Below are 24,538 nucleotides of genomic sequence, written 5' to 3' on the forward strand. Positions count from 1 at the left end.
ATTGGATAATTGGATAAGAACCTGAAATGAAACAAGTTGGAAGACAAAGAGGAAAGGGCAGGAGAGTTGGTGTGAACTGACCTGCCTGTGCAGTGAGTTAGGCTGGAAATAATGGCCTGAATGGCCTGGTTGTGCACTGTTGTGATTCTGCGAATGTGAATTATTCATTGTGCTGGGTTAAATGAATTGCTTTTAGTCCTTCTATAGCTAGCAGCTCTGCAGACTGAGTGACAAAGAGGACAGCAGTGAGATGTGTGCCTCAGGTCCAAAGCAGAGAGAGACTCTGCTGTAAAAGCCGCTAAACATAGATGACTGATAAACACACAGATATTGTTCTCAGCTTCGAACCATAAATCTTTTGCTTTTGTCTCTCTAGATTGAAAGGACTGGATAATTTATACCTAAACTTTACACTGACACAGAATCATGGAATCTATGCTTTTGGTAAAAAGTTTCTGAATTTCCAGCTCAGTCTATCAGGTAATGTATTCATTTTACCAATAAACGCTACATTGAATAAATTGCTAGAGTTTTTGGCATCATTCCATTTGATGTAATGTTGTAGACATGAGTGTCTCAGATGATAGAATCAGATGATAGAATCTTTTAAAATCAATAATCCATATTTCATCACTATTTTCACAAGAGTATGTTGTGAGATATTTCATCATGGATGTGTTTGATTAGATTACTTATAGTGTGGAAACAGGCCCTTCGGCCCAACAAGTCCACACCGCCCCGCCGAAGCGCAACCCACCCATACCCCCACATCTACCCCCTACCTAATACTACGGGCAATTTAGCATGGCCAATTCACCTGGCCTGCACATCTTTGGACTGTGGGAGGAAACCGGAGCACCTGGAGGAAACCCACGCAGACACTGGGAGAATGTGCAAACTCCACACAGTCAGTCGCCTGAGGCGGGAACTGAACCCGGCTCTCTAGCGCTGTGAGGCAGCAGTGCTAACCACTGTGCCACCGTGCCGCCCATAGGGTACTGTAGTACTGCAGGAAAATAAGATATGGTAAAAATATTTAAAGGTAAATGTCTCTGCCAGAAGGATGCATTGATGATTTCTTCTACATTGCAAGGTATCTCATTGTCCTCATTGTTACACCAGAAAATACTCAGTTCCTGAATGCTCTAGGGAGCATTTGGGTGCAGAGACTCAGTACAAGAGGTCTGTGCCTCCAAGTATGTCATCCTGCATGTCCAGAGTTTCTTAATGTAGTCCTAGGTTTTAGTAATTCACCCAATCAGTTGGATAATCCAAAAAGCCTAATAATTGGGTTGCACAAAGCTTTCCAGCACAAGCCAAATTAGGGTAAAGTATGGAGATGAGACATTCCTGTTTCTGTATTAACTGGGGATTAGAAGCTTTCAATTCACCCTCATTTCTAGCAGAATAAGCTGTCATGAGATAGGAATGTGGAACCAGTACATTTTAATAATCACTGTCAGAAATGAAGATGATTTGTGACCTCTGAAGGAATGGGACATTTTGTTTTCTTTGTCCTTCCATGGGGTGTGGGTGTCACTCGAATGGCCAACAATTGTTGCCATCCCCCATTGCCGTTGAAATGAAAGGCTTGCTGGACCGTGTCAGAGTCAGTCATTGCTGTGGACCTGCGGTCAGATGTAGACCAGACCAAGTAAAGATGGCAGATTTGTTTCATGAAAGGACATCAGTGAATCAGATGGGTTTTTAAGTCAAGCAATGATAGTTTTATGACACCATCACTGACGCTAGCTTTATATTCCAGACTGTATTTTTAATTGAACACATTCAAATTTGTCCACCTGCTGTGGTGGTGGGATTCAGACCCACGTCCTCGGGACTTTACTGGAAGAAGGGCTTATGTCTGAAACTTCAACTCTCCTGCTCCTTGGATGCTGCCTGACCTGTAATGTTTTTCCAGCGCCACATTTTTCACCTCCGGATTACTTGTCCAGTATAAGTACCATAGAATCCCTATGGTGTGAAACAGGCCATTCGGCCCAACAAATCCACACTGACCCTCCAAAGAGCATCCCACCCTACCCCTGCAACCCTGCACCTCCCGTAGCTAATCCACGTAACTTACACATCTCTGGACACTATGGGCAATTTACATGGCCAGTCCAACTAACCTGTACATCTTTGGGCTGTGGGTGGAAACTGGAGCACCTGGAGGAAACCCATCAGACACAGGGAGAATCTGCAAGTTCCACACAGACAGTCACCCAAGGGTGGAATTGAATCCCTGGTTCTGTGAGGCAGAAGTGCTAACCACTGAACCACTGTGACATCCACTGGGTGCATTGCAAACCCTTGAATGGATGCAGTCCTGATGTTACACAGCAAAGCGTTTCGGTGCTGTGGCGGGGTTAGAAACATGGGCAACATGACGATAATCCTGTGCATCAGTCAGCAAAGATCAGGCGTGCAGTTGCAAGATGTAACCTGAGCCTGCGTTCACTAAAGGACCATCCCACAATTTGCAGGGGAGGTGATTTTTAAAATATTTTCTTAGAAGAACTTATTTGCTTTTAATGTAGCCAAGGAAGGTCAAAGACTGATCCAGGTCTGGGAGCAGTTGTTGTAGGGCCTCTCGGTTTGCAAATGGGATAGAGGAAACTCAGAAAGGGAAGCTCTGTGAGGAGTCTGAGAGGAGGCAGTGGAATTGGAGAATGGCAACTTTGAGCAATTAAATCCACCATCAAAAGGTTTCACACTACCTTTATATGGAAGAAAGCATCCAATTTTACAAACACCAAAGCTCATTCATACTTAATGCCTGTTCTATGAGAGACTTCAAAAGATGCCACTGTTGGCTCTAGGCCATGAAGGCCCAGTATTCACCTTGGCATAGGTGGTGACATAGGGGCACAGCTGACATGGCAGAATCATCAGTGGCAGAGGGGCATTGCTAAAATGATGGACGCTGTAATTCAAGAGACATGAGCAGATTCATCCAGCAAAGAGTCATTGCAACTCTTGAAGTCCTCATCCAATTTCACAGTGTGTTGAAATACACATTAACAGACGGTGGTAAGAGCATGCATGCCACTATTGTGTTTTGAAATTGTTACCACAATGGCAGCAATCCGACCCTGCCTGGGAAGCATGGATCTCCTGACGTGTGCTGCATTACAACTCACACAAGTGTGATTCGTCATCACAAGCTCCCCCCAAACCACACACCATCCTGACTTTGAGTTTTATGGCCATCCCTTCATTGTGTTGAGTCAGTATCCAGTCACCAAGTCACCCTTCATTTACCTGTGCACTGTGCATAGGCTGTGACCAGCCTGCTCAGAGCTAGTCCCTGCACTAAGGAGATTCTGAATCTCCTGTTTATTTATTTTTTCTCTTTACCCATGGTGTGTGTGTGCAAGTGTGAAACACAGTGAAAGACACAAAGTGCATGAATCTTTATTCAATTGCCGCCACCACCAGAAAAATAGGAAAACACCCGAGTGGCCAGTGACAAGCACTGCCCTTCACATCAAAGGGAAATGCTGAATCTCCTGTTTATCTTTTTTCTTTTTTTTTCGCCTAACGGCGGTAGTGCTTATTTTTTCCCCAGCACCCATGGTGTGTGTGTGCAGGTGTGAGACACAGTGAAAGACACAAAGTGCATGAATCTTTATTCAATTGCCACCACCAGAAAGATAGGAAAAACACCCGAGTGGCCAGTGACAAGCACTGCCCTTCACATCAAAGGGCAATGCTGAATCTCCTGTTTATTTTTTTTTCTTTTTTTTTCCACCTCAGCCCTCCTGTTTATTTTTTTAAATTCTTTTTTTTCTTTTAATTTAACCCCCACACTACCGCCTAAGTGCGGTAGTGCTTATTTTTTTTCCCCAGCACCCATGGTGTGCGTGTGTGCAGGCGTAAAACACAGTGAAGGACACAAAGTGCACGAATCTTTATTCAATTTCCACCACCAGGAAGATAGGAAAAACACCCAAGTGGCCAGTGACAAGCACTGCCCTTCACATCAAAGGGCAATGCTGAATCTCCTGTTTATATCTGTCAGCCAGGGTTCCCTGATTGGCCCAGGTTAACAGCCCCAGTAAAGCCCCCATTAGGAGCGGCACGGTGGCTCAGCAGTTAGCACTGCTGCTTCACAGCACCGGGGTCCCAGGTTCGATTCCAACCTTGGGTGACTGTGTGGAGTTTGCACATTCTCCCCGTGTCTGCGTGGATTTCCTCCGGGGGCTCCAGTTTCCTCCCACAGTCCAAAGATGTGCAGGTTAGGTGAATTGGCCATGCTAAATTGCCCATAGTGTTAGGTGCATTAGTCAGAAGGAAATGGGTCTGGGTGGGTTACTCTTCAGAGGGCTGGTGTGGACTTGTTGGGTTGAAGGGCCAGTTTCCACACTGTAGAGAATCTAAATGGTCAATGAGTCATTGTTTCAATCACTAGGGAGTCTGTCTCTCCCTACATGGCAAGATCTGAGACAGTTAAATAAGGCAGCTCACTACTACCTCCTTCAGGGCAATTTAGGATAGGCAAAAAATTATGTCTACATGCTGTGAGCAAATACAGAAAAGATCAGGAGGACTCTGTCTGTGCTAAGTAGCAGCTGAGACAGTGATTAGCAAATCCATCATGGGTTGTTGTGCCCCACACAAGCCCTCCATCTGCTGGCCTGGCTGCAACCCACTTGTGCTTGGTTATGCATCAGCTGCAGGCCACAGTTCTACTCTAGCCTGTAAGGTCAGTGGAGTACCTTCGAGTATTAGACGATGTGATCGTCCCACAGAGTTGGGAACAGGCCCTGAGAATATGAAAATATTCATGGAGAGCTGGAGCCTTAGGTTCTGGAAAAAGAGAGTGGGAGAGGAAAGCAGGAAATGTTATTGTTATAATGTCTGAAGCTTTCACTGTAACACCTCCTAGAATAGGGGGAGAAGGGAGTTCAGAAAGGGGCATAAAGCAGTCAGTTAATGTTATTCTTTCTGGCAACACATGCCAGGGTAGTGTCACCTGTGGGTGCGGGATCCTGAGAGGAATGAGGGTTTGGTGCTCCCCACTTCCATTCTTGGGGTCGTCTGGTCATTGCGTGTTCTATTATTCTTCAAGAAGAGAGAAGGAAGATGTGTCAGTGCTGTGTGGTAGTGTATTTAGTTTATGTGCCAGCCAAAGTTAAACAGCTGGAGAGCTCTGGAGGCAGTGACAAGTAGAGGCGATGCTGAGAGCATTGCAAGGTGCGTTGGTCAGCTGCAGTATATAGGAGAAAGTGAGCACTGCAGATGCTGGAGAGTCACAGTCGAAAAGTGTGGCGCTGGAAAAGCACAGTAAGTCAGTCAGCTTCCGAGGAGCAGGAGTGTCGATGTTTCAGACATAAGCCCTTTATCAGGAATGGAAGGTGAGAGAGCATGAGTTTCTTCCTGGTGAAGAGCTTATGCCTGAAACATTGAGTCTCCTTCACCTCAGATGCTGCTTGACCTGCTGTGCTTGTCTAGTGCCACATTTTTTAACAAGTGCAGGATATGAATGGGAGGTGGGAGTGATGGTAAAGTATGTTGAGCAAAGTGACAGGCTGATGATGTAGTGGATGATGTAAAGATCCTTTCCTTCACCTCTCATTTCTGTAAGATCATTTAGACCCCCATCAAGATTGGCCCCGGCAATGTGTTCCGTCTCCCTCTTCCCACCGAACCAGGGCAACACAATATCCCTGCTGGACTTCACTTTGCTCACGAGAGCTTCCACATCAACTTTGTTGAACTTGAGAGTGCTTTTCCTTTCATGCTATGCCATTGTGGTTTTGGAGTCTTCTAAGTTGATTTTGCAGAAGCGACTGGATCCATTATACAGCTTTCCTTTCACAGTAATCTGTAAGAAGAGCAGGCTCAGAAACATATCTGTAGAGCACAGAGGCTGCAGGCCCATGTAGCAGAGAGAAACAGCATGAAAAGCCACTTTGTTGTGTGCAGATCATGAATTGTGACACTGTTGGCCCACTAACTGCATTGAAAGTTTTACTTCATTTTGAGTGTGTGTGTCTGTCTACATGTGCGCATGTGTGTCTGTGTGTGCGCATGTGCATGTAAGCGTATGTTTGTGTGTGTGGTGAGGTTGGGGAGCATGAAAATCATCTTTATTCCTTACGAGCTGAATGACTGCAGCTTGAAACACAGCTCTGGTCCCATAGTTAAAGGTAAACTGCCCAGTAACACCGAGTAGCTAATCTCATTTTCTCTCAGTTGGAAATTTTCTGCTATCATTGAAGAATTATGAACAATGTGCAAGGCAGAAGAAAAGTCACGTCTATTTTACACAAGGGTATAATATAGAGTGACGCAGAACTTAAAGTATTCATGTAAAATAAAGTGCAGCAAAAGGCAAGAGAACTATGAATTATTGTCTTATGATTTATAAATAACTTGTGCAATGAAACCAAGTAGCTAACAACATCAGTGTTTCTCCTGCAGGTTCCCTGGGTATTGCCTGTGTTGATAACACCAATGGAACCCGTGAATGGATAATAAAGAACTTCTTCCAATTCATGGCACAATTTAAATACAGGGACTTCATAATACTAAACAAGGACTTCTCTGGTGTAAGTGATTGAAACTGTGGCATCTCTTTTACACTCACCTCTTCAGAGACTGATTTCTGGGGCAGTCTTTCAGTCGGGAGCATAACAACTTAAATGCAGTCCTGACTCTGCACTGTGTGGGACCGGTGATCTGACTTGTTTCTGCCTGGATTGGCCCACTAGTGGTCAGAAGTCCATCTTACCCTCCAACTAAGAAGGGTAGGTGGACTGTTAAATGAAGGGCCAATGGGAGGTCTTCCAGTGCTGAGGAAGCAGCAGCTTCTCTCGCACGTTTGGGTGATAGGGGAAAATGCCTCCAACTTGGAACACCGACTCAAAAGATTTGAATGGAAAAATGACTAGTTTATTGACCAAGGTTGTAGAAATTCCGCCAACCTGGCTTCTGGTTAGGTAGGTGAGAAAGGGCGAATCTTGGAATCATCCTGGGGCATTGCCCCCATTCCTCCCACAGTGCACCACCAGGAAGGGACTGTGTTTCCCCACATTGTGGAGTGTCTGAAGGTTGTTTGTATTTGGCTCACTGGCTTTAGTTGATCTTTTAAACACGTTAACAAGCTTCTCTGGCTGATATATGATCTGAGTCTCCCAAAAATGTCATGGGGGAATGACATGGTGCTAACCAGGAGTTCTGTAGCTGACGGCATCTGTTTCCATACTCAAATCAAGGTAAAACTCCTACCACTGGTCTCCAACTATAAACTCTTTCTGTTTATTGTACTTTTGCGGCTCTTCGATATAACAATACTTAACTTGTGCACTTCTTTTTGGTTCAGTTTGAAGTTTTGGACTTGCTCAGCCCACAGCAACTTGCTGAACTGACTGTCACCTCTGCATTGAATGACACGGAGAAAATCAACCAGATACTCAATACCCTAGCAAGCAGACGCTTCAGTGACTTGAACAAATACATGACTCAATTTAATCGAGAAGCCGAAGAGGTGAGATAGATTATTTGAGTGTCCATGTGCATTATTCCCATCTTCACCCTCTGGGCAGTGATTAAATGGGACGTTTGGCCTGCAGTGGCAGACCTGGCTTGATTTTCTCTCAGTGAGCTTCTACAAGTTGAAAATTGGACTGGGTCTGCAACTGGCTGTGAAGGTGGAAATTATCTTGTATGATTCTATCATGTAATACTTGTCCACTTAACTTTTTTATGTTAAAAATCACACAATACCAGCTTATAGTCGAACAGGTTTATTTAGAAGCACTAGCTTTCAGAGCACTGATCCTTCATTAAGTAGTTATGACAACCACCTAATGAAGGAGCAGCGCTCCGAAAGCTAGTGCTTCCAAATAAACCTGTTGGCCTGTAACCTGGTGTTGTGTGATTTTGAACTTTGCCCACCCCAGTCCAACACCGGCACCTCCACAACATAATTTTTTTATGTTCAACTTCATCATATACAGAATGGACCTTGAGATCAAAATTGACAGAGGTACAAAATGAATGGTCATGGACTGTAATTCCTATTGGAGCAATGGAAACAAAATCAAATTGGGAATGTAAAGAGATGCATTATTATTCTTATTTGTTATCATTGTCCAAGAACAATTTCATCCTCTTTGTGGTTTAACTGAGAGCACATGTTAAATAGGCACCAGTAAAAAATTAACATTTTTAACCAGCTCTTGCAGTTTGCACCAAAAGTACCAGCAATGCTGGTCACTCGAGTAATCACACTCTGCCGTGTTCCTCTCCTTTCTGTTGAGGTGCCAAGGCTAGGAAACTTACCATGGTGCCACTCTCTAATTTGGGCATAGTGAGCTGCCAGATCTCACTTCCATGGTCCACACTATTCAGTATTTTGTGTGCCCACGTTCAGTACCTCTGAATTAGTGCTAAGATGTTCCCACTCTGGACCTTTAGCATTAGATTTGACAAAATGCCCAAGAATGGGATAGATCCTTTATTTGTTGACACTAATAAATACTGTGTCACGTTAGACATTAGTGTATAAGTGGGTGAGGAAGATGGGAAATGGGAATATGGCTGCTTTCCAGATAGATTTTACTTCAACTCCTTGGCTGGTAAAAATGTTTTCAATTAAAGTAATTCTTTTGTGCAGTTGAGACTTGAATTTTGCCTGGACTCTCTAATGACTATTAGGTTGAGCCAGTGTGCCTTGGCTTAAAGTCCCATTGAAGACCTCAGCTGAGGCTCTGTCACCAAGGGATGTCATAGATGCTGTGTTGAATAGGGGCACATTAATAGAAATCTTTGACTATTTTCCTTCCATTCTAACGATTAAGGCGGGAGTATATGGGAAGGTCCACACATTTTGAGACAACACATCTTATTTTTCATGTAGAAACGTCACTGTAATTCTCAAAGGATACATAAATGTAAGTGCATGCATTATTCTCTTCATTTCAGGCAAACATTACTGTTATTGAAAATGCAAGAGTGCAGCACATAATGCTGAGCAGAATCATGAAGCTGCTGGAACCACAGTTTCCAACATTTAATACCATCGACTATATTGACTGGTTCCAGACCAAATTATGTCTTCTGCTGCCCAGTATTACAAAAAATGAGCTTGACATCATTCCCTTCAACATAACCTGCAAAGCTTACCAATCTATGTGAGTATATACCTATTGTTTTGTATTGATTTCATGTCAAAGGCCATTTTTAATGGCAAGCGATTCATATCGTTCAAATTTTGACTTTGTGTCAATTCCCAGCTGTACCATGTTAGTAAGTGATACAATATGTAGCTGATATTGCTTTCATTCGTGTGATTGTGTGGTCAAGCTTTTAAAGATCATTGAAGTAAAGAAAGAAAGAATTTGCTCCTTTCACATAGCAGAAACACTTTATGGCATGATCCTGAGCTCATGTGGAATTAAATATTAACACAGAATCATAGCATTAATGTGGCACAATGGAAAAGACTCAGTTCATTGTCATTGTGAAAGACCTCACCACAACCCTTGTCTCTGCAAATTGGGATTCAACTACTTTGTGATTGTAGTGACTGGAATGAGTTTGGCCATGTGGATATCATTGAGTATGAGTTCCCTAATTGAGACTGTTAACCTGGGCCAGTCAGGGAGCCCTGACTGACAGATATAAACAGGAGGAACCTGTACATACACAGCATGGGTGCTGGGGAAAAAAATAAACAAAAAAAAAATCAGGGGATTAGTGAAGTGCATTATTTCCCCCTCCAACTCTATCTTGATTTAATCCCTGTCCTCCCCTTCAAAAAAAAAGAGAGAAAAAAATAAACAGGAGGAACCTGCACGCACACACAGCATGGGTGCTGGGGAAAAAAGTAAGCACTACCGCAGTTAGGTGGTAGTGTGGGGGTAAATTAAACAAAAAGAAAAAAGGCATGTCAGACCTGAGATCTGGCTCCAAAAAAAAGGAAGAAAAAAAAAGTTGGGACCTGCACACTCACATCATGGATGCTGGGGAAAATATAAGCACTACTACTGTTAGGCAGTAGTGTGGGGGAAATATATATAAAAAAAAACAGGGGATTTAGAATCTCCTAAAAATATATATATATATTTAGAGTCTCCTCAGTTTAGGGGACTGAGTCTGTAAAAAAAAATATAAACGGGAGGGTCAAGGATTCTCCTCAGTCTAGGGATTGGCTCTGAGCTGGGCGAAAGTGTGGAATGCAGATGCTAGAGATTAGAGTCAAGAGTGTAGTGCTGGAAAAACACAGCAAATCAGACAACATCCGAGGAGGAGGAGAATCGATGTTTCTGGCAAAAGCCCTTCATCAGGAATGAGGTTATGAGCCGAGGGGATGGTGAGATAAATTGGGGGGGTGGGGGGAGTGTGGGGTGGAGCTGGGGAGGGGGGGGGGGGGAGATTAGCTGAGAGTGCAATAGGTAAATGGAGATGGGGGTAATGGTGACAGGTCAGACAAGAAGGCGGAGCAGAAAGGTGGGAAGGAAAATGGACAGGTAGGACAGGGCGTGAGGGCAGTGCTGAGTTAGAAGGTTGGAACTGGGATAAGGTGGGGGGAGGGGAGATGAGGAAACTGGTGAAATCTACATCGATACCTTGAGGTTGGAGGGTCCCAAGGTGGAAGATGAGGCATTCTTCCTCCAGGTGTCCAGTGGTTAGGGAGTGGCCATGGAGGAGGCGCAGGACCTGCATATCCTTGGCGGAGTGGGAGGGGGAGTTGAAGTGTTCGGCGACGGGACGATTGTGTTGGTTGGTGTGCCTGTCCCGGAGATGTTCTCTGAAGTGCTCTGCAAGTAGGCATCCTGTCTCCCCAGTGTAGAGGTGACCGCATCGGGAACAATAAATACAGTAAATGACAGGTCTGGAAATGCAAGTAAAACTCTGATGGATGTGGAAGGCTCTTTTGGGGCCTTGAATGGAGGTGAGAAGGAAGGTGTGAGTGCAGGTTTTGCAATTCCTGCAGTGGCAAGGGAAAGTGCAGGAGGGGAGGGTGAGTTGGTTGGGGGGGCCGGGGGGGGGAAGCATGGACCTGATAAGAGATTCGCAGAGGGAAAGCAGATAGGGGACAGATGGCCTCCTCCTTTAAAGACTGCAATTTCCCCTCCCACGGGGCTGTTGATGCCCTACAGCGCATCTCATCTACAAAGTTGTTCAACTGGAAGCAATCATCCACATTGTTTCTTCATTCTTCATCGTAAGCATAGATCACACTAGTGTCAATCTTTTCCTGCATTAAAAGAATGAGTGCGAATGAAAAGTTTATACTTTCTCTTGAGCACTCAAAAGCAACTGATGTAAAAATCAAATACCAAGAAGTCTGCCCTTCTAATATTTACATGTCTTAACTAAGGACAAAAATTTATCTCTTCCACCACCTTCCGCAAAATGAAAGCAATTCAGATAAACAATATTTCATTTTTGAGTACTGAGGAAGGATCAATTGACCTGAAACGTTAACTCTGATTTCTCTCCACAGATGCTGCTGAGCTTTTCCAGCAATTTCTACTTTTGTTTCTGATTTCCAGCATCCGCAGTTCTTTCGGTTTTTAGTTTTTAATGCTGAGCGTTTATCTTTAGTTTAATCAATGTTAAACACAGTATCACACAACATTTCACGTTTTGGTTGCTTACAGAGTGAAAGAACTGAACAAATTATATTCACATTTCTCAATGGAACAACAAAGAAACATTTCTGCTTTTATTGTTGATTATTTGTCTGCCCAACTTGTTTCAACAGGTAATGTATATCCAATCTTCTGTCTCACGCTAAAGTTAAAAATCACACAACACCAGGTTATAGTCCAATTTGAAAGTACAAGTTTTCTGAGCATTGCTCATTGCCAGCAATTTTCCTGTTACATTGAGTACAGATACTGTTGCTTTAAAAGCTTATGAGATAGAGTGGTGCAGGTTACTCTAGGTCCTTAGCTCTGGTGAAAAGGACCAGAAACAATATGGAATTCCGAATTGGAATTGAAGTTGGGTAACTCTGTTTCTCCTTCAATGGAGTGTTTTTCTCCAAATATTAGCTCCCCACTCCTTCATATGAACCTTCTCCAGCAGGACAGGGGCAATCATGTTGATCTTCACCTGAACTTCTGTGATAGAAAGAAGACATAACTCAAAAGAGACCAACATTAGAAAAAACACAGAAAAAGGAACATTGAAGGGTTAAATGATTTTTCCCATTCATTAAGAATATGGCTAATCTTCAAACTAAATTCCATTCTCCCAGTGAATCTTCATATCACTTGATTGCCTTAAAGATGCAAAACATGTCAGTGTTAGCCTTGACTATTCTGAATAGCCGAACATCTGCAGGTAAAGAATGTCAAAAAATCCATACCTTCTTCAAGAAATTTTTCCTCACCTCAATCCTAAGAGGTTAATGCCTTATCCCGATACTAGGCCCAAAAAATCCTCTATGTTTCACAGCTGTGTTTTGAAGTACCGCACACTCAAAATGAGTATATCAAGTTCAACGAAAATACAATTAGAAATGACATTGCTATGGTCCTAGTTCAAGACACTCGAGAACTCGAGAGATAGGAGCATGAGTAGATCACTGAGATCTTCTGTCATTCAGTGATGATCATAAAACCATTGTCGATTGTTGGAAAAATCCGCTCATGTTCTTTATGGAAGGAAATCTGCTGTTCTTACCCATTCTGGCCTACACATGATTTGAGAGCCACAGTAATGTTGTTGACTCAACAAGGGATGGGCAATAAATGCTGCGAAAGCCAGAGATGCTTACACCCTGTGAGTGAATAAAAAGAATACAATCATAGTTGATCTTGGCTTCCAACTCCACTTCCTGCTGCCAGTCAGATGGAACAGGTTCTCGTGTTTTCATGTGATTCAGAGAGTAAAGTCTGATTCTATATGTGGAATGAACTGCCGGATGAAGTGGTAGATGCAGGTATAGTTACATTTAAAAGACCTTTGGACAGATACATGGATAAGAAAGGTTGAGAGGAACATGGGCCGAATGCAAGCAAATGGGACAAGTTCAGTTTTGGAAACTTGGTTGGCATGGACAAGTTGGACTGAAGGGACTGTTTCTGTGCTGTATGTCTCTACGACTCTGAGTGTATACTGCTCATGAGATAGAAGTAAAGACATTCACCAATGAATTTGACAATCCTCACCTGAAAATATAGCTAGCAAGGTTCAGGCTTGCCAAGTTAAAATTAAAAGGCTGAGTGCTTCTGTAATATAATTTAAGTCCAACCAACTCCTTGGTGCAGTTGGTTGCTCATCTTCCTTCCCCCTTAGTCAATGACAGAAGTGAATAGGTTGAAGGCTAGTTTCAGTCAGAATCTTTAACCTCCAACCTGAATAAAACCTATATTTTCTTGTTAAAACTTTCTCCAATGTTTCTGGACAAAGAAATAGCAAAATCTTTCTCACATCAAGCAGGTGATTTGAAATTTCCAATTTGATCATGATTATGGCTAAATAAATGTTTTATTCAAATGGACGTACCCCATAATTATATTTATGCAAGCTGATGGAACAAAATGCAAGTGATTTTATACATATATATGGCTAATGTTTTGACCAGGCTGTCCCAGAATAAGATTGTTGACCTCAAGTTTCTGATTCTCTGTTCAGTTAAGTTTATGGAGGAAGGAAACCAGGACTGGAGGCTCATTGTATACACTCAAGAGAGAGTGGTACATATAGAAACAACCAGGGTATAACTAGCTGCTTGTTTTATTTCAGGAGCATGGATATAACCTGTCTGTTTTCTTTACTAGAAACTGCATGTACGGCTCGTACTAATGGAAGTAAGGCTTGGCTCCAAATTAACTTTGGCAGGTTCCATTCATTTGTCTCCTACAACATACTCCGAGCTCTGAACAAGAACTTCATTGGGGTGAGTTACTCAAGTTAAAGATGAAAGTTATCAAAGTTATTTTCCTTTCCAAGTTGAGGCCTCAAACCACTAGTTTAGAATTACCAAGTACATAGTGGAGAGAAGACACACATTATTGCACAGATGAAGGATCTTAATCATCTTGATCTATTAGCTATCATCTTCATTCCAGATATAATCGAGTGTCCAGTGATTCCCTCATAATGGTATGGTTGTGCATCATTTAACAGGCCACAACGTGTCTGGGGAGACAGAATAGGTGATAGTCTTGAGTGCTGTGTCTGTGACCTCCCCTACTTACTGGGTTCCAGCTCCAGTATAGAAGGAAACAAGAAGACACACATTAATTCCCAAAGGTACTGTCACAGCAGCAGGTAATGCAGACCCCTTGCCCTGTTTTGGAATTGCAATGATGCCTGCATCAAGTGTCAGGTTTCAGTGGGGATAGTCTTACAGAAGTATGGAACACTGCTAAAATTTAGATAGGAACTTCACTTCCTCAAGTGGGAGTGGGACTTTATTTACCTTAGGTGAGTTTTTAACCTAGTAACATCAATAATTATGCTTGAAGGTTTCTATTCAAAATTTCTGCACTTTTTAAGCTTAGGGGAAACACCCAGAGCTTAGACAGAGACATTTTTTAAGTTTTGGGCAGTTCTGGAGAAGGTTTTATGTGTAAAATTGCTCCTCAGAAAGTGAGAAGATAGATTTTTAAACAGTAGGTTATATTAGAATCAAGAATTAGTGATATTTCCAGACCAGAAGTGTTTGGCTAAAACCCTGAAAAAGTTATTTGAAGCTGAGAATATTTAAGTGAAGTTGTTTTTCAATTTCTTTCTGGAGCTATTAAATTTTCCACATTGCAAGTTGAAGTCAAATTAAATCCATTGAGTTGTTAGAGAAAGAGGTAATTGTGTGAGAGTACAATTACAGAGTCTTTTGAAATCTGTAAAGTAGTGTTTTATGGATTTATAATTCACTATATATTTCAAAATCATTAAGTTTTTGTTATATGTCAATTCTTTTTCTATTTTAATTTCATTCTTACTGTTAAAGATAATTCTGCAATATTGTGTGCTTATGTTTCGGTGAGAGACCACATTGTCAAAATCAAACCAAAATAAACATGATCTATCAAGTCAGATTTTGGTCTGGAATCTGGCTTGTCCAGTAGTAACATCAACCATGATCATAACACTGTATTCTAATGTCACAGGCGCAATAATATGGACTGTTGAATTGGTTGCCTGAACCAGGTTCTTGAATTTGTAATATTTCCACAAGGTTACATTCACCATATTTCTCAAAATAGTTAGACCGCAAATTAATAAGAGAATTCACATTTCCATTTTCTTTTTATTTTTTGTAGACTGATGCCTTGGAATCGTTGTCTGTTTCACAACTGGGGGAATTGGCTGGTAATGGGACACTGAGGAACAGCAACGATGTGCAGAGAATTTTCAGAATCATCAATAATGGCACCATTGTTGAGTTCATTGATGCATTCAGCACTGCTGTTAACAAGGTGGGAAACCTTATCACTCTGTTTGAGATCAATCTCTGTTCATAAACACCACCACACAGCAATTGCTCCAGACAACTTATATCACTTCTAAAATTATCATTACTGTTAATAATTTAATGCCAAATAAGTTAATTTTGGCATGGTAGCTCAGTAGTTAGCACTGCTGCCTCATAGTGCTAGACACTCAGGTTCAATTCCAACTTCTGGTGACTGTCCGTGTGGAGTTTGCACATTTTCCCCATGTCTGCGTGGGTTTCAAACGGATGCTCCAGTTTCCTCCTACGGTCCAAAGATGTGCAGATTAGGTGAATAGGCCACGCTAAATCACCCAGTGTTCAGGGGTATGTAGATTAGGTGCATTAACAAGGGGAAATGTAGAGTAATTGAGTAGGGAATAGTCTGGGTGAGGTACTCTTCGGACAGTCACCGTGGACTTGTTGGGCCAAATGGCCTGTTTCCATACTGCAGGGATTCTATTCTAAGTTATTATGCCCACTTTTATTAATGATTCACATGATGCTCCAAATTTGAAATCCTAAAGGTAGTTAAAGTATTGCAAATTATAATTAGTATAATAATTTCAGATACTGTATGGGCCATATGTGTGGATAATGACAAAAACAAAGTGTACAAAAAAATCAAATAAAAATACTGGAAATGCTCAGTAACACTGAGACAGCACCTGTAGAGAAAGAATGAGTTCACATTTCAGGCTGATAACCTTTTATCAGAAACCAAATGACATTGCCTTGCTTTGTCCCACAAAAATCCAAATCTATACCTTGCTTTTCTTCCTGAATATTTTTAAAAACTGTGTTGTACCATGTCCCGTGCCTGAACATTGAGCAGCACCCACCAGACTTGTAGGTGCTTGGCATGTCATTCCTTCATTGTCCGTTGGAAGAGTGTGAATCTTTTTGGAGGTGATTCCTGCCCTGACTTTGTATTGAAAGTTGTTTTACTCCTGACCTTTTCAGAGCAAAGTGGTTTTCTCTCCTGGCGTCCGAACAGCTTTGCTAAGGGAAGTTCTGAACCTCATTGAACCGATTCTTTCAAATGGCAATGTCTCTGAGCTCTACTTGTGGTTCGGGATAAGGCTGCAAGCACTGCTACCTGGACTCAATGAGATGATGGTACCTTCATTGTTTGTCACTGAAAGCTGCAATGGATCTCAAGTCATGTAAGTTTAATACAGACTTCTTTTCAGTTCATTATTAACATTGAAATAAAAAAGACTTTGTATTTTTGCACTGATTACAAGAAAGAGCGTTTTTAGTTGGGGCGGCACGGTGGCTCAGTGGTTAGCACTGCTGCCTCACAGCACCAGGGTCCTGGGTTCGATTCCCGCCTGTCTGTGTGGAATTTGCACATTGTCCGTGTGGGTTTCCTCCTACAATCCAAAAATGTGCAGGTCAGGTGAATTGGCTATGCTAAATTACCCGCAGTGTTAGGTGCGTTAGTCAGGGGTAAATATAGGGTAGTGGGGTGGGTTTCTCTTCGGAGGGGCGGTGTAGACTTGTTGGGCCGAAGGGACAGTTTCCACACTGTAGGGAATCTAAAAAAATCTAATCTAGTTAGATGATTGATATTGAAAACGTAACTGAACTGCACCACTTTCTTTGTGATCAAAAAATGGTTTTGAGTTACTTTTTATGTTTATATCAATAATGGGCCAGATACTCAAGCTGATGTCAGCTGTCTGTAGATTGGGAAGGTAAATGAAAATTATGCAGTCAATCTAAAGAGTCTGTTTTTAACACTGAGTAGATCTTCACTTTTCCATTTCCTGACATGGGGCCCCAGTACTAATGGGGAGATGAGTAGATGAGGATGAGCCTGCATATGTTGCAAAGAAACCACAGGGCAAGGCTGGGACACAGATGTATAGGGTGGCAGTGGGTCAGTGGTCAGCATTTCTGCTTCATAGCACTGGGGACCCAGGTTCGATTCCAGTCTCAGTTGACTGTCTGTATGAGTTTGCACATTCTCCCTAAGTCTGCATGGGCTTTCTTCCACAGTCCAAAGATGTGCAGGTTAGATGGATTGGCCATGCTAAATTGCCCATTGTATCTAGGGATGTGCAGGCTATATGGGTTAGCCATAGCACACAAGGTTTCAAGAATGGGTAGTTGTGGATGGGATGTTCTTCAGAGGATTGGTGTGAACTGAATGGCCTGCTCTCACACTGTAGGGATTGTATGAGTTTTGGATAATCTTGCCATGGGAGGGTTGGATATGTATTTTGGGAGGGGAGAAATGTGTGTATGTTTCTGTGAAGGTTTAGATCAATGTATAGAACTCCATGGTATCTTCAATGAAGAGACAGAGGAGAGAATCCCTGAAAATACCTGGGAAAGGAAGAATGTGTTGTGGGAAGATTGGTTTCAGGAAATTCACACATTCTGAAAGCAGCAGCCAAAATTTTCATCGAATCATAGAATCCCTCCAGTGTGGAAACAGGCAATTTGGACCGAGTCCACACCAATCCTCTGAAGAGTATCCCACCCAAACCCATCTCCCAACCCTATTACTCTACATTTTCTGTGACTAATGCACCTAACCTACAGATCCCTGAACACTGTGGGAAAATGGGAATGCCCAATTCCCTTAACCTGTGCATCATTCTACTGTGGGAGGAAACTGGAGTACCCGGAGGAAACCCACGCAGACATGGGGAGAATGTGCAAACTCTACACAAACAGTTACCCAAGGCTGGAATCAAACCCGTGCCACTGGCGCTGTGAGGCAGCGGTGCTAATGTGTGAGCCACCGTGCCGTCCACATTAAAAAGTTTGAGGCTACTCAGGAAAATGGCTGTGATAGTTAGTTGACTCCAAAGTGGAATTTTGCACTCTTGGTCTAAACAAAGCATCACTTTTAATTGCAGTGATGTCTCTCTAATATGCATCTGTTTATCTTTTGTAGTATCTCCGTATTGAGCTCAATCAAACAACAACTAGATGCCGCTGTTCAAGAAGCCATATACAGAAATATATTAACTTTCAATAATGGTAATGATGCAATGATTTGTATTATTTGCTAACTTTTACTTGTGTGTTAGTAGAGAAAGCTGACTTCTAGCATTTGAAGCAGAAATTAATTGTTTATCTGATGTCTGACTATTCTGATGACCTGACACACACTTGTGGCACACAGTGCAAAGGAATAGACAGACATGTATTCAGCTGCCAATTCACCTGAGGTCCAGATTCCAGCTATCTTGCTCAGAGAGGTGGAAACTGAAGGCTTGGTATCTCTCTGTTGGTGTAGCTGGGAGGATAAATCAAGCAGTTACATGTCACTCACTTCATTTAGCAAATGGTAGCCTGGAAAAAGAGGGCTTGAGATGGTGGAGTGGGTCAAGGGGATGGAATTGGAAGCTTTCAATGGAGATACCTACGTTAAAAGATAATAAGTAAATACTACAGACACACATTTTCTTCATAAATATAATACACTTTCAAATCAATTTATTTATGTTTGGTCCGATGGTTTTTTTTGATCATATATTTGAGATAAATCACCAGTAAGTGAGAGTGACTTGAGACTCAGTTACGTTCTATGGTATCCTTAAAGCTGCACAATTTATTGGCTACTGCCATTTATCTTAGTCTACTTTGTTTTTATTTTCATCAACATCTATAATTCTGAAGATTTATGAGATTGAGCATTCATATGAAAGGATTATTGTAGATTTGTTTTTAGACAGTAAGTCAACATTTGTGTAGTTACTGACTTAAGACGTTTGGTTCCATGTTGCAGGCGTTGAAGTGTTTGAGTCATAGGGAGAAGTTGAATAGACTGGGGCTATTTTGCCTGGAAAATCAGAGGCTGAGGGGTGACCTTATAGAAGTTTATAAAATCATGAGAGGCATGGATAGGGTGAATAGTAAAGGTCTTTTCCCCAAGGTGAGGGAGTCCAAAACTAGAGGGCATAGGTTTAGGGAAAGATTTAAAAGTGACCAAATGGGGCAACTTTTTCAGGCAGAGGATGGTATGTGTATAGAATGCGCTGCCAGATGAAGTGGTGGAGGCTGATACAATTTCAGCTTTTAAAAGGCATCTGGATGGGTATATAAATAGAAAGGGTTTAAAGGGATATGGGCCAAATGCTGGCAAATGGGGTGGAGATAGAAACATGTTAAAAGTACATCAAGGCAAAATGTTAATTTGCTAATATCACAGTGTCATTTCAAGGTCATGCTGACCACTTGTCTACATCATTGCCAATCTGACTTTCTCATCTTTCTCTCCTTGATGAATCATGCACAAGAATGCAAAACTGTAAGATTGCTAAAAACTTAATTGTGTCATCAGTGCTGAGTATTTGCTTTACATGTCTTGCATATTTGAAGAATGAATTTTACTTAACCAGCAAGTTGCACCTTTGTTGTATAAGGAATGCTGTTTTGAAAAACTTAGCAAATATTTTCCTGTTTCTCCCACAGTCTCACCCCTTCGTTGCTATGGGAACAACAGCTTTGTTGATTATCTCAACAATCGTTTCCAAAATTTCTCAGAGTTTCTCACACTGGAGGATACAATTCAACAAATTCCTCGCAGTCAACTTGCTGAGGTAAAAACAAAGGGAATTTCAAAAGTGTTTGTGTGCGACTCAGAAAATATAAAGTGGTAGCATAAACTCAATTTAAACTAAACTTCTGAGTAAGGGCCACTAGACCCAAACCGTTAACTCTGATTTCTCTCCACAGATGTTGCCAGACCCGCTGAGTCTTTCCAGCAACTTCTGTTTCTGTTTCTGATTTCCAGCATCTGCGGTTCTTTCAGTTTTTAAACTAAACTCGACAGGGTGTGGAAACTAGGAGGTCATTTAGAGAGAAACAGCAAAGTCTGCAGCGTAATTGGAGAAACAGAAATTGTAAGTTATTGGATAGGTACAGCACAAGTGGGAGGATAATGAAGTCCTCAACTAGGTTTACTGTGCAGGTATTTGAACATACAGATTGCATTAAATAAAATTGGTGAGTTACGGTACGATTGCATACAGTTACACAGAAATATAATTTGTGATGAAACCAGAGACCTGGATCAAAGAAGGCAGGACTGAATATTAAATATTCCAGGAGTTAAAAAAAAAATAGGGAAAGAAGGAAAGCAGAACAGGCATGAAATAACTGCACAGAAGCCGGTATCCTGTCACCAAGTCACACCTTACTTACTTACTAGTGCAGAGTACTGTGGCTGTGGTCAGCCAGCTCAGAGTCAGTCCCCTGAACTGAGGAGATTCTTAAATCCCCTGCTTGTATATATATATTTTCCTACTTTTCTCCTGGTTTTTTAAAATGACCCCCACACTACCACCGAACAGCGGTAGTGTTTATATTTTCCCCAGCACCCATGTTGTGTGTGCACAGGTGTGAGAGACAGTGAAGAACAACAGGTGTACATTTTCCATCACCAGGAAGAAAGGGAACACCTGAGTAGCCAGTGACAAGGAGCGCCCTTCTTATCAAAGGGCAATGTTCTATGATCAAAGAAAAGTGAATGAACATTGGTTCTTTTTCACAACTGAGGAGATTCTAATTTTCTGGTTATATTTCTTTTCCTTTTTTTTTAGTAACACTCTGTCTGTGACCCAGCCATAGGCTGAGGGGATTCTGCATCTGCTGGTTATATTGTTTTTTTTCTCCTGGTTATATATTTTTCTTTTTTCTTACCCCCACACTATCGCCGAACTGCGGTAGTGCCTATTTTTCCCCAGCAGCCATGTTGTGTGTGTGCAGGTGTCAGACACAGTGAAGAACAACAGGTGTACAAATCTTAATTTGTATTCCACCATGAGGGAGAAAGGAAACACCTGTGTGGCCCATGACAAGCAATGCATTCCTCATCAAAGGGCAATGCTGTGTGATTTAAAAAAAGTGAAGGGGAGGGCAGGGATTAAATCAAAATAGAGTTGGAGGAGGAAATCAAACACTCCACTCCCTGCGGTGCCCGCCTCTCCATGAATAGCTATCCCCTGTTTATTTACAGCCCAGGCTGTAGCAGTGTGAGCAGGCCCCAGCTGCAACAGGAGCAGCAGCAGCAATAGTAGTAACTGCTTGTGAATCCAATTGCAGCCCAGTGAAAAGAAAACAAACAAAAAACCAATAAAGAAGAAAACCAGAAGTCAAATGTCTCTTAGCTCAGAGGACTTTCCTCTTCTTCTACTCCCTCCTCACAGTACACTGGCTGTGGCCAGCCAGCTCGGAATCAGTCCCCTGACCTGAGGAGACTCTCATCTTCTGCTTACATTTTTTTTCTTTTTGTTTGAAAACTGCCACTACTGCCTAACTGCGGTAGTGCTTTTTTACCCCCAGCACCCATGTTGTGTGTGTGCAGGTGTGAGGCACAATGAAAGACAACAGGTGTATCAGTCTTTATTTAGTTTCCACCAACTGGAAGAAAGAAAACATACAAGTGGCCAGTGACAAGCAGTGCCTTTCTCATTCCCCCATTTATTTACTTTTTTCTTTTTTTTCCCAATGTGCATGATTCCAGAAATGCTTAAAGACAACTATTCCGAGTGAATTTTATCCCCCGTTTATTTTTTCTTTTTTTTTATTTCCCAGCACCCAAATCTCCTGGTTTTTTGTTTTTTTTTTCTTTTTTTCTTACCCCACACTACCGCCTAACCGCGGTAGTGCTTATTTTTTCCCCAGCACCCATGTTGTGTGTGTGCGCGCAGGTGTCAGCCTCAGTGAGAGACACAAGGTGTATGAATCTTTATTCAATTTCCACACCAGGAAGATAGGAAAACGCCCAAATGGCCAGTGGCAAGCAGTGCCCTTCACAAAAGGCAATGCTGTGTGATCAAACAGTGAAGGGGAGGGCAGGGATTAAATCAAAATAGAGTTGGAGGGGGAAATAGTGCATTCCACTTCCTGCGGCACCCATCCCCCATTTATATTTTTCTTCTTTTTTTTGTGAGACACAGTGAGAGACACAAGGTGTACGAATCTTTATTCAATTTCCACCACCAGGAAGATAGGAAAACACCCGGGTGGCCAGTGACAAGCAGTGCCCTTCACATCAAAGGGCAATGCTGTGTGATCAAACAGTGAAGGGGAGGGCAGGGATTAAATCAAAATAGAGTTGGAGGGGGAAATAGTGCACTCCACTCCTTGCGGCACCCATCCCCCGTTTATTTGTTTTCTTTTTTCCTTTTCTTTTTTTTTCTTTAGTTCTTATTTTTTTTCCCCAGCACCCATGGTGTGTGTGTGTGTGCAGGTGTGAGACACAGTGAGAGACACAAGGTGTACGAGTGGCCAAGGAAATAATCTATTTGGCTCAGGCTAAGTCACAGAAAAAGTTCAATTTTATTGTTCAGCATAGCCTATAGACCAAAATTTATGAGCAAAGATGTAGAGGTACAATTTGCAATGAACTCTCAAAGCTGTGCAAGAATAGTAGTTAGTGGAGCTAGTAATCATCAGTATAAATTAACTGGGATAGCAACACCAGAAGAGTCAAAATTTCCTTAAATGTATTCAGGAGAAACTTCTGCAGTAGCATGTTTCTAATCCCGTAAAAGAGCAGGTACAGCATAACTGGTTTTGGGGAAATAAGGTGGGCCAAGTGGGGGAAAGAAAATGATGGTACAGTGAGTATTGTATCGTCAGGTTTATTCTGGCTATGGACAATGCCAAGGAACAATGCAGAGAAAAGAAGAATTAACTGGGGAAAAGAAAACAGCTGGGGTTTATAAAATCATAATGGGCATGGATACAATAATAGACAAGATCTTTTCCCTGGAGTGGGTGAGTCCAGAACTAGAAGGCAAAAGTTTGGGGCGAGAGGGGGAAGATATAAAAAAGACCTAAGAGGCAACTTTTTCACACAGAAGGTGGTGCATGTATAGAATGAGCTTCTAGAGGAAGTGTTGGAGGCTGGTACGATTACAACATTTAAAAGTTATCTGGATGGGTATATGAATAGGAAGGGTTTAGAAGAATATGGGTCAAGTGCTGGCAAATGGGACTAGATTAGGCTAGGATATCTGGTTGACATGACGTGTTGGACCGAAAGGTCTGTTTCCGTGTTGAACGTCGCTATGACTCTATGACTCTCCTGAAGAAGGGCTTATGCTTCTTCTGCTGCCTGCTCCTTGGATGCTGCCTGACCTGCTGCACTTTTCCAGCAACACATTTTTCAGCTCTGATCTCCAGCATCTGCAGTCCTCACTTTCTCCTCTCTAATTTCTAACCTCATAAAAGAACAGATACAGGAGAACTGGTTTTAGGGAATAAGGTCGGCCAAGTGGGGAAAAAAAATGGTGCAGTGAACATTGTATCATCAGGTTTAATCTGGCTGTGGGCAATGCCAAGGAACAATACAGAGAAAATATGAATGAACTGGGAAGAAGAACAGTTGGCCCAGATTAATTGGAACAAATGATTGTCATGCAATACAGCAACTAAACAATGGACTGATTTGAAGGATAGAGTGTTTTGGCCTTGTCAAAGTATATTCTCACAAAGGGGAAAGATGGAACAAATAAATCCAAAGCCCTCGGATGGTGTAAAAGATAACGGTTAAGATGAAGCAATTCTGCAAATCCCTTCCTAACAGCTTTGTGGAGTACCTGCACCTCAAGGGATTCAACATTTAAGAAGTCAGCTCACCACCACATTCTTCAAGAATGGGTGATTTAGGATGGGCAGTAAAAGTTGGCCTAGCCAGTGTAGCCCACATCCTCTGTAAGAATTGTCGCAAAATTAAAAGAAAAAGAGATAATCCTACCATTACCAAGGAAGAAGATGCTACCTAGGTCACAATGAAACAGCAAGTCACTCAGCCACATATATATGCTGTCTGCACTTAACATTCATTAGAAATAAGGACCAGGAGTAGAGTTCATCCGTGAATACTGAAGGAAATGATAGTGGAAATTGCAGAAGCACTGGCCATAATTTTCTAGTCTTCCTTAGACTCTGGGTTCATATCAGGTGGTTGAAGAATTGCAAATGTTACATTCTTATTCAAAAGTGTAGAAAAGTAAGCTGAGCAACCATAATGTGAGCATGGTATTGGGGAAGTTTTAGAAGCGATCAGTTTGGACAAAGTTGAGAGTTGCTTGTCAAAAGTGGGTTAATTAACGAAAACCAGTACTGTATTATCATGTGCAAATTGCTTGAGATTTTTGA

At 42.0% G+C, this 24,538-nt stretch overlaps 1 protein-coding gene across 1 annotated transcript in view; it reads left to right on the top strand.

The window, feature by feature from the left end:
• Positions 1–24,538, top strand: part of LOC140464383 (uncharacterized) — a 486,266-nt gene that overhangs the window by 67,825 nt on the left and 393,903 nt on the right. The window contains exons 28-37 of the mRNA XM_072559375.1: positions 377–480; positions 6,430–6,557; positions 7,331–7,495; positions 8,935–9,143; positions 11,619–11,722; positions 13,749–13,867; positions 15,237–15,392; positions 16,370–16,572; positions 18,318–18,403; positions 19,841–19,968. Of these exons, the coding sequence (XP_072415476.1) occupies positions 377–480; positions 6,430–6,557; positions 7,331–7,495; positions 8,935–9,143; positions 11,619–11,722; positions 13,749–13,867; positions 15,237–15,392; positions 16,370–16,572; positions 18,318–18,403; positions 19,841–19,968 (1,402 nt within the window). The remainder of the gene's footprint in view (positions 1–376; positions 481–6,429; positions 6,558–7,330; positions 7,496–8,934; positions 9,144–11,618; positions 11,723–13,748; positions 13,868–15,236; positions 15,393–16,369; positions 16,573–18,317; positions 18,404–19,840; positions 19,969–24,538) is intronic.

This window comes from Chiloscyllium punctatum, chromosome 40 (genome assembly GCF_047496795.1).
Source record: "Chiloscyllium punctatum isolate Juve2018m chromosome 40, sChiPun1.3, whole genome shotgun sequence".
In the NCBI taxonomy this organism is placed as follows: Eukaryota; Metazoa; Chordata; class Chondrichthyes; order Orectolobiformes; family Hemiscylliidae; genus Chiloscyllium; species Chiloscyllium punctatum.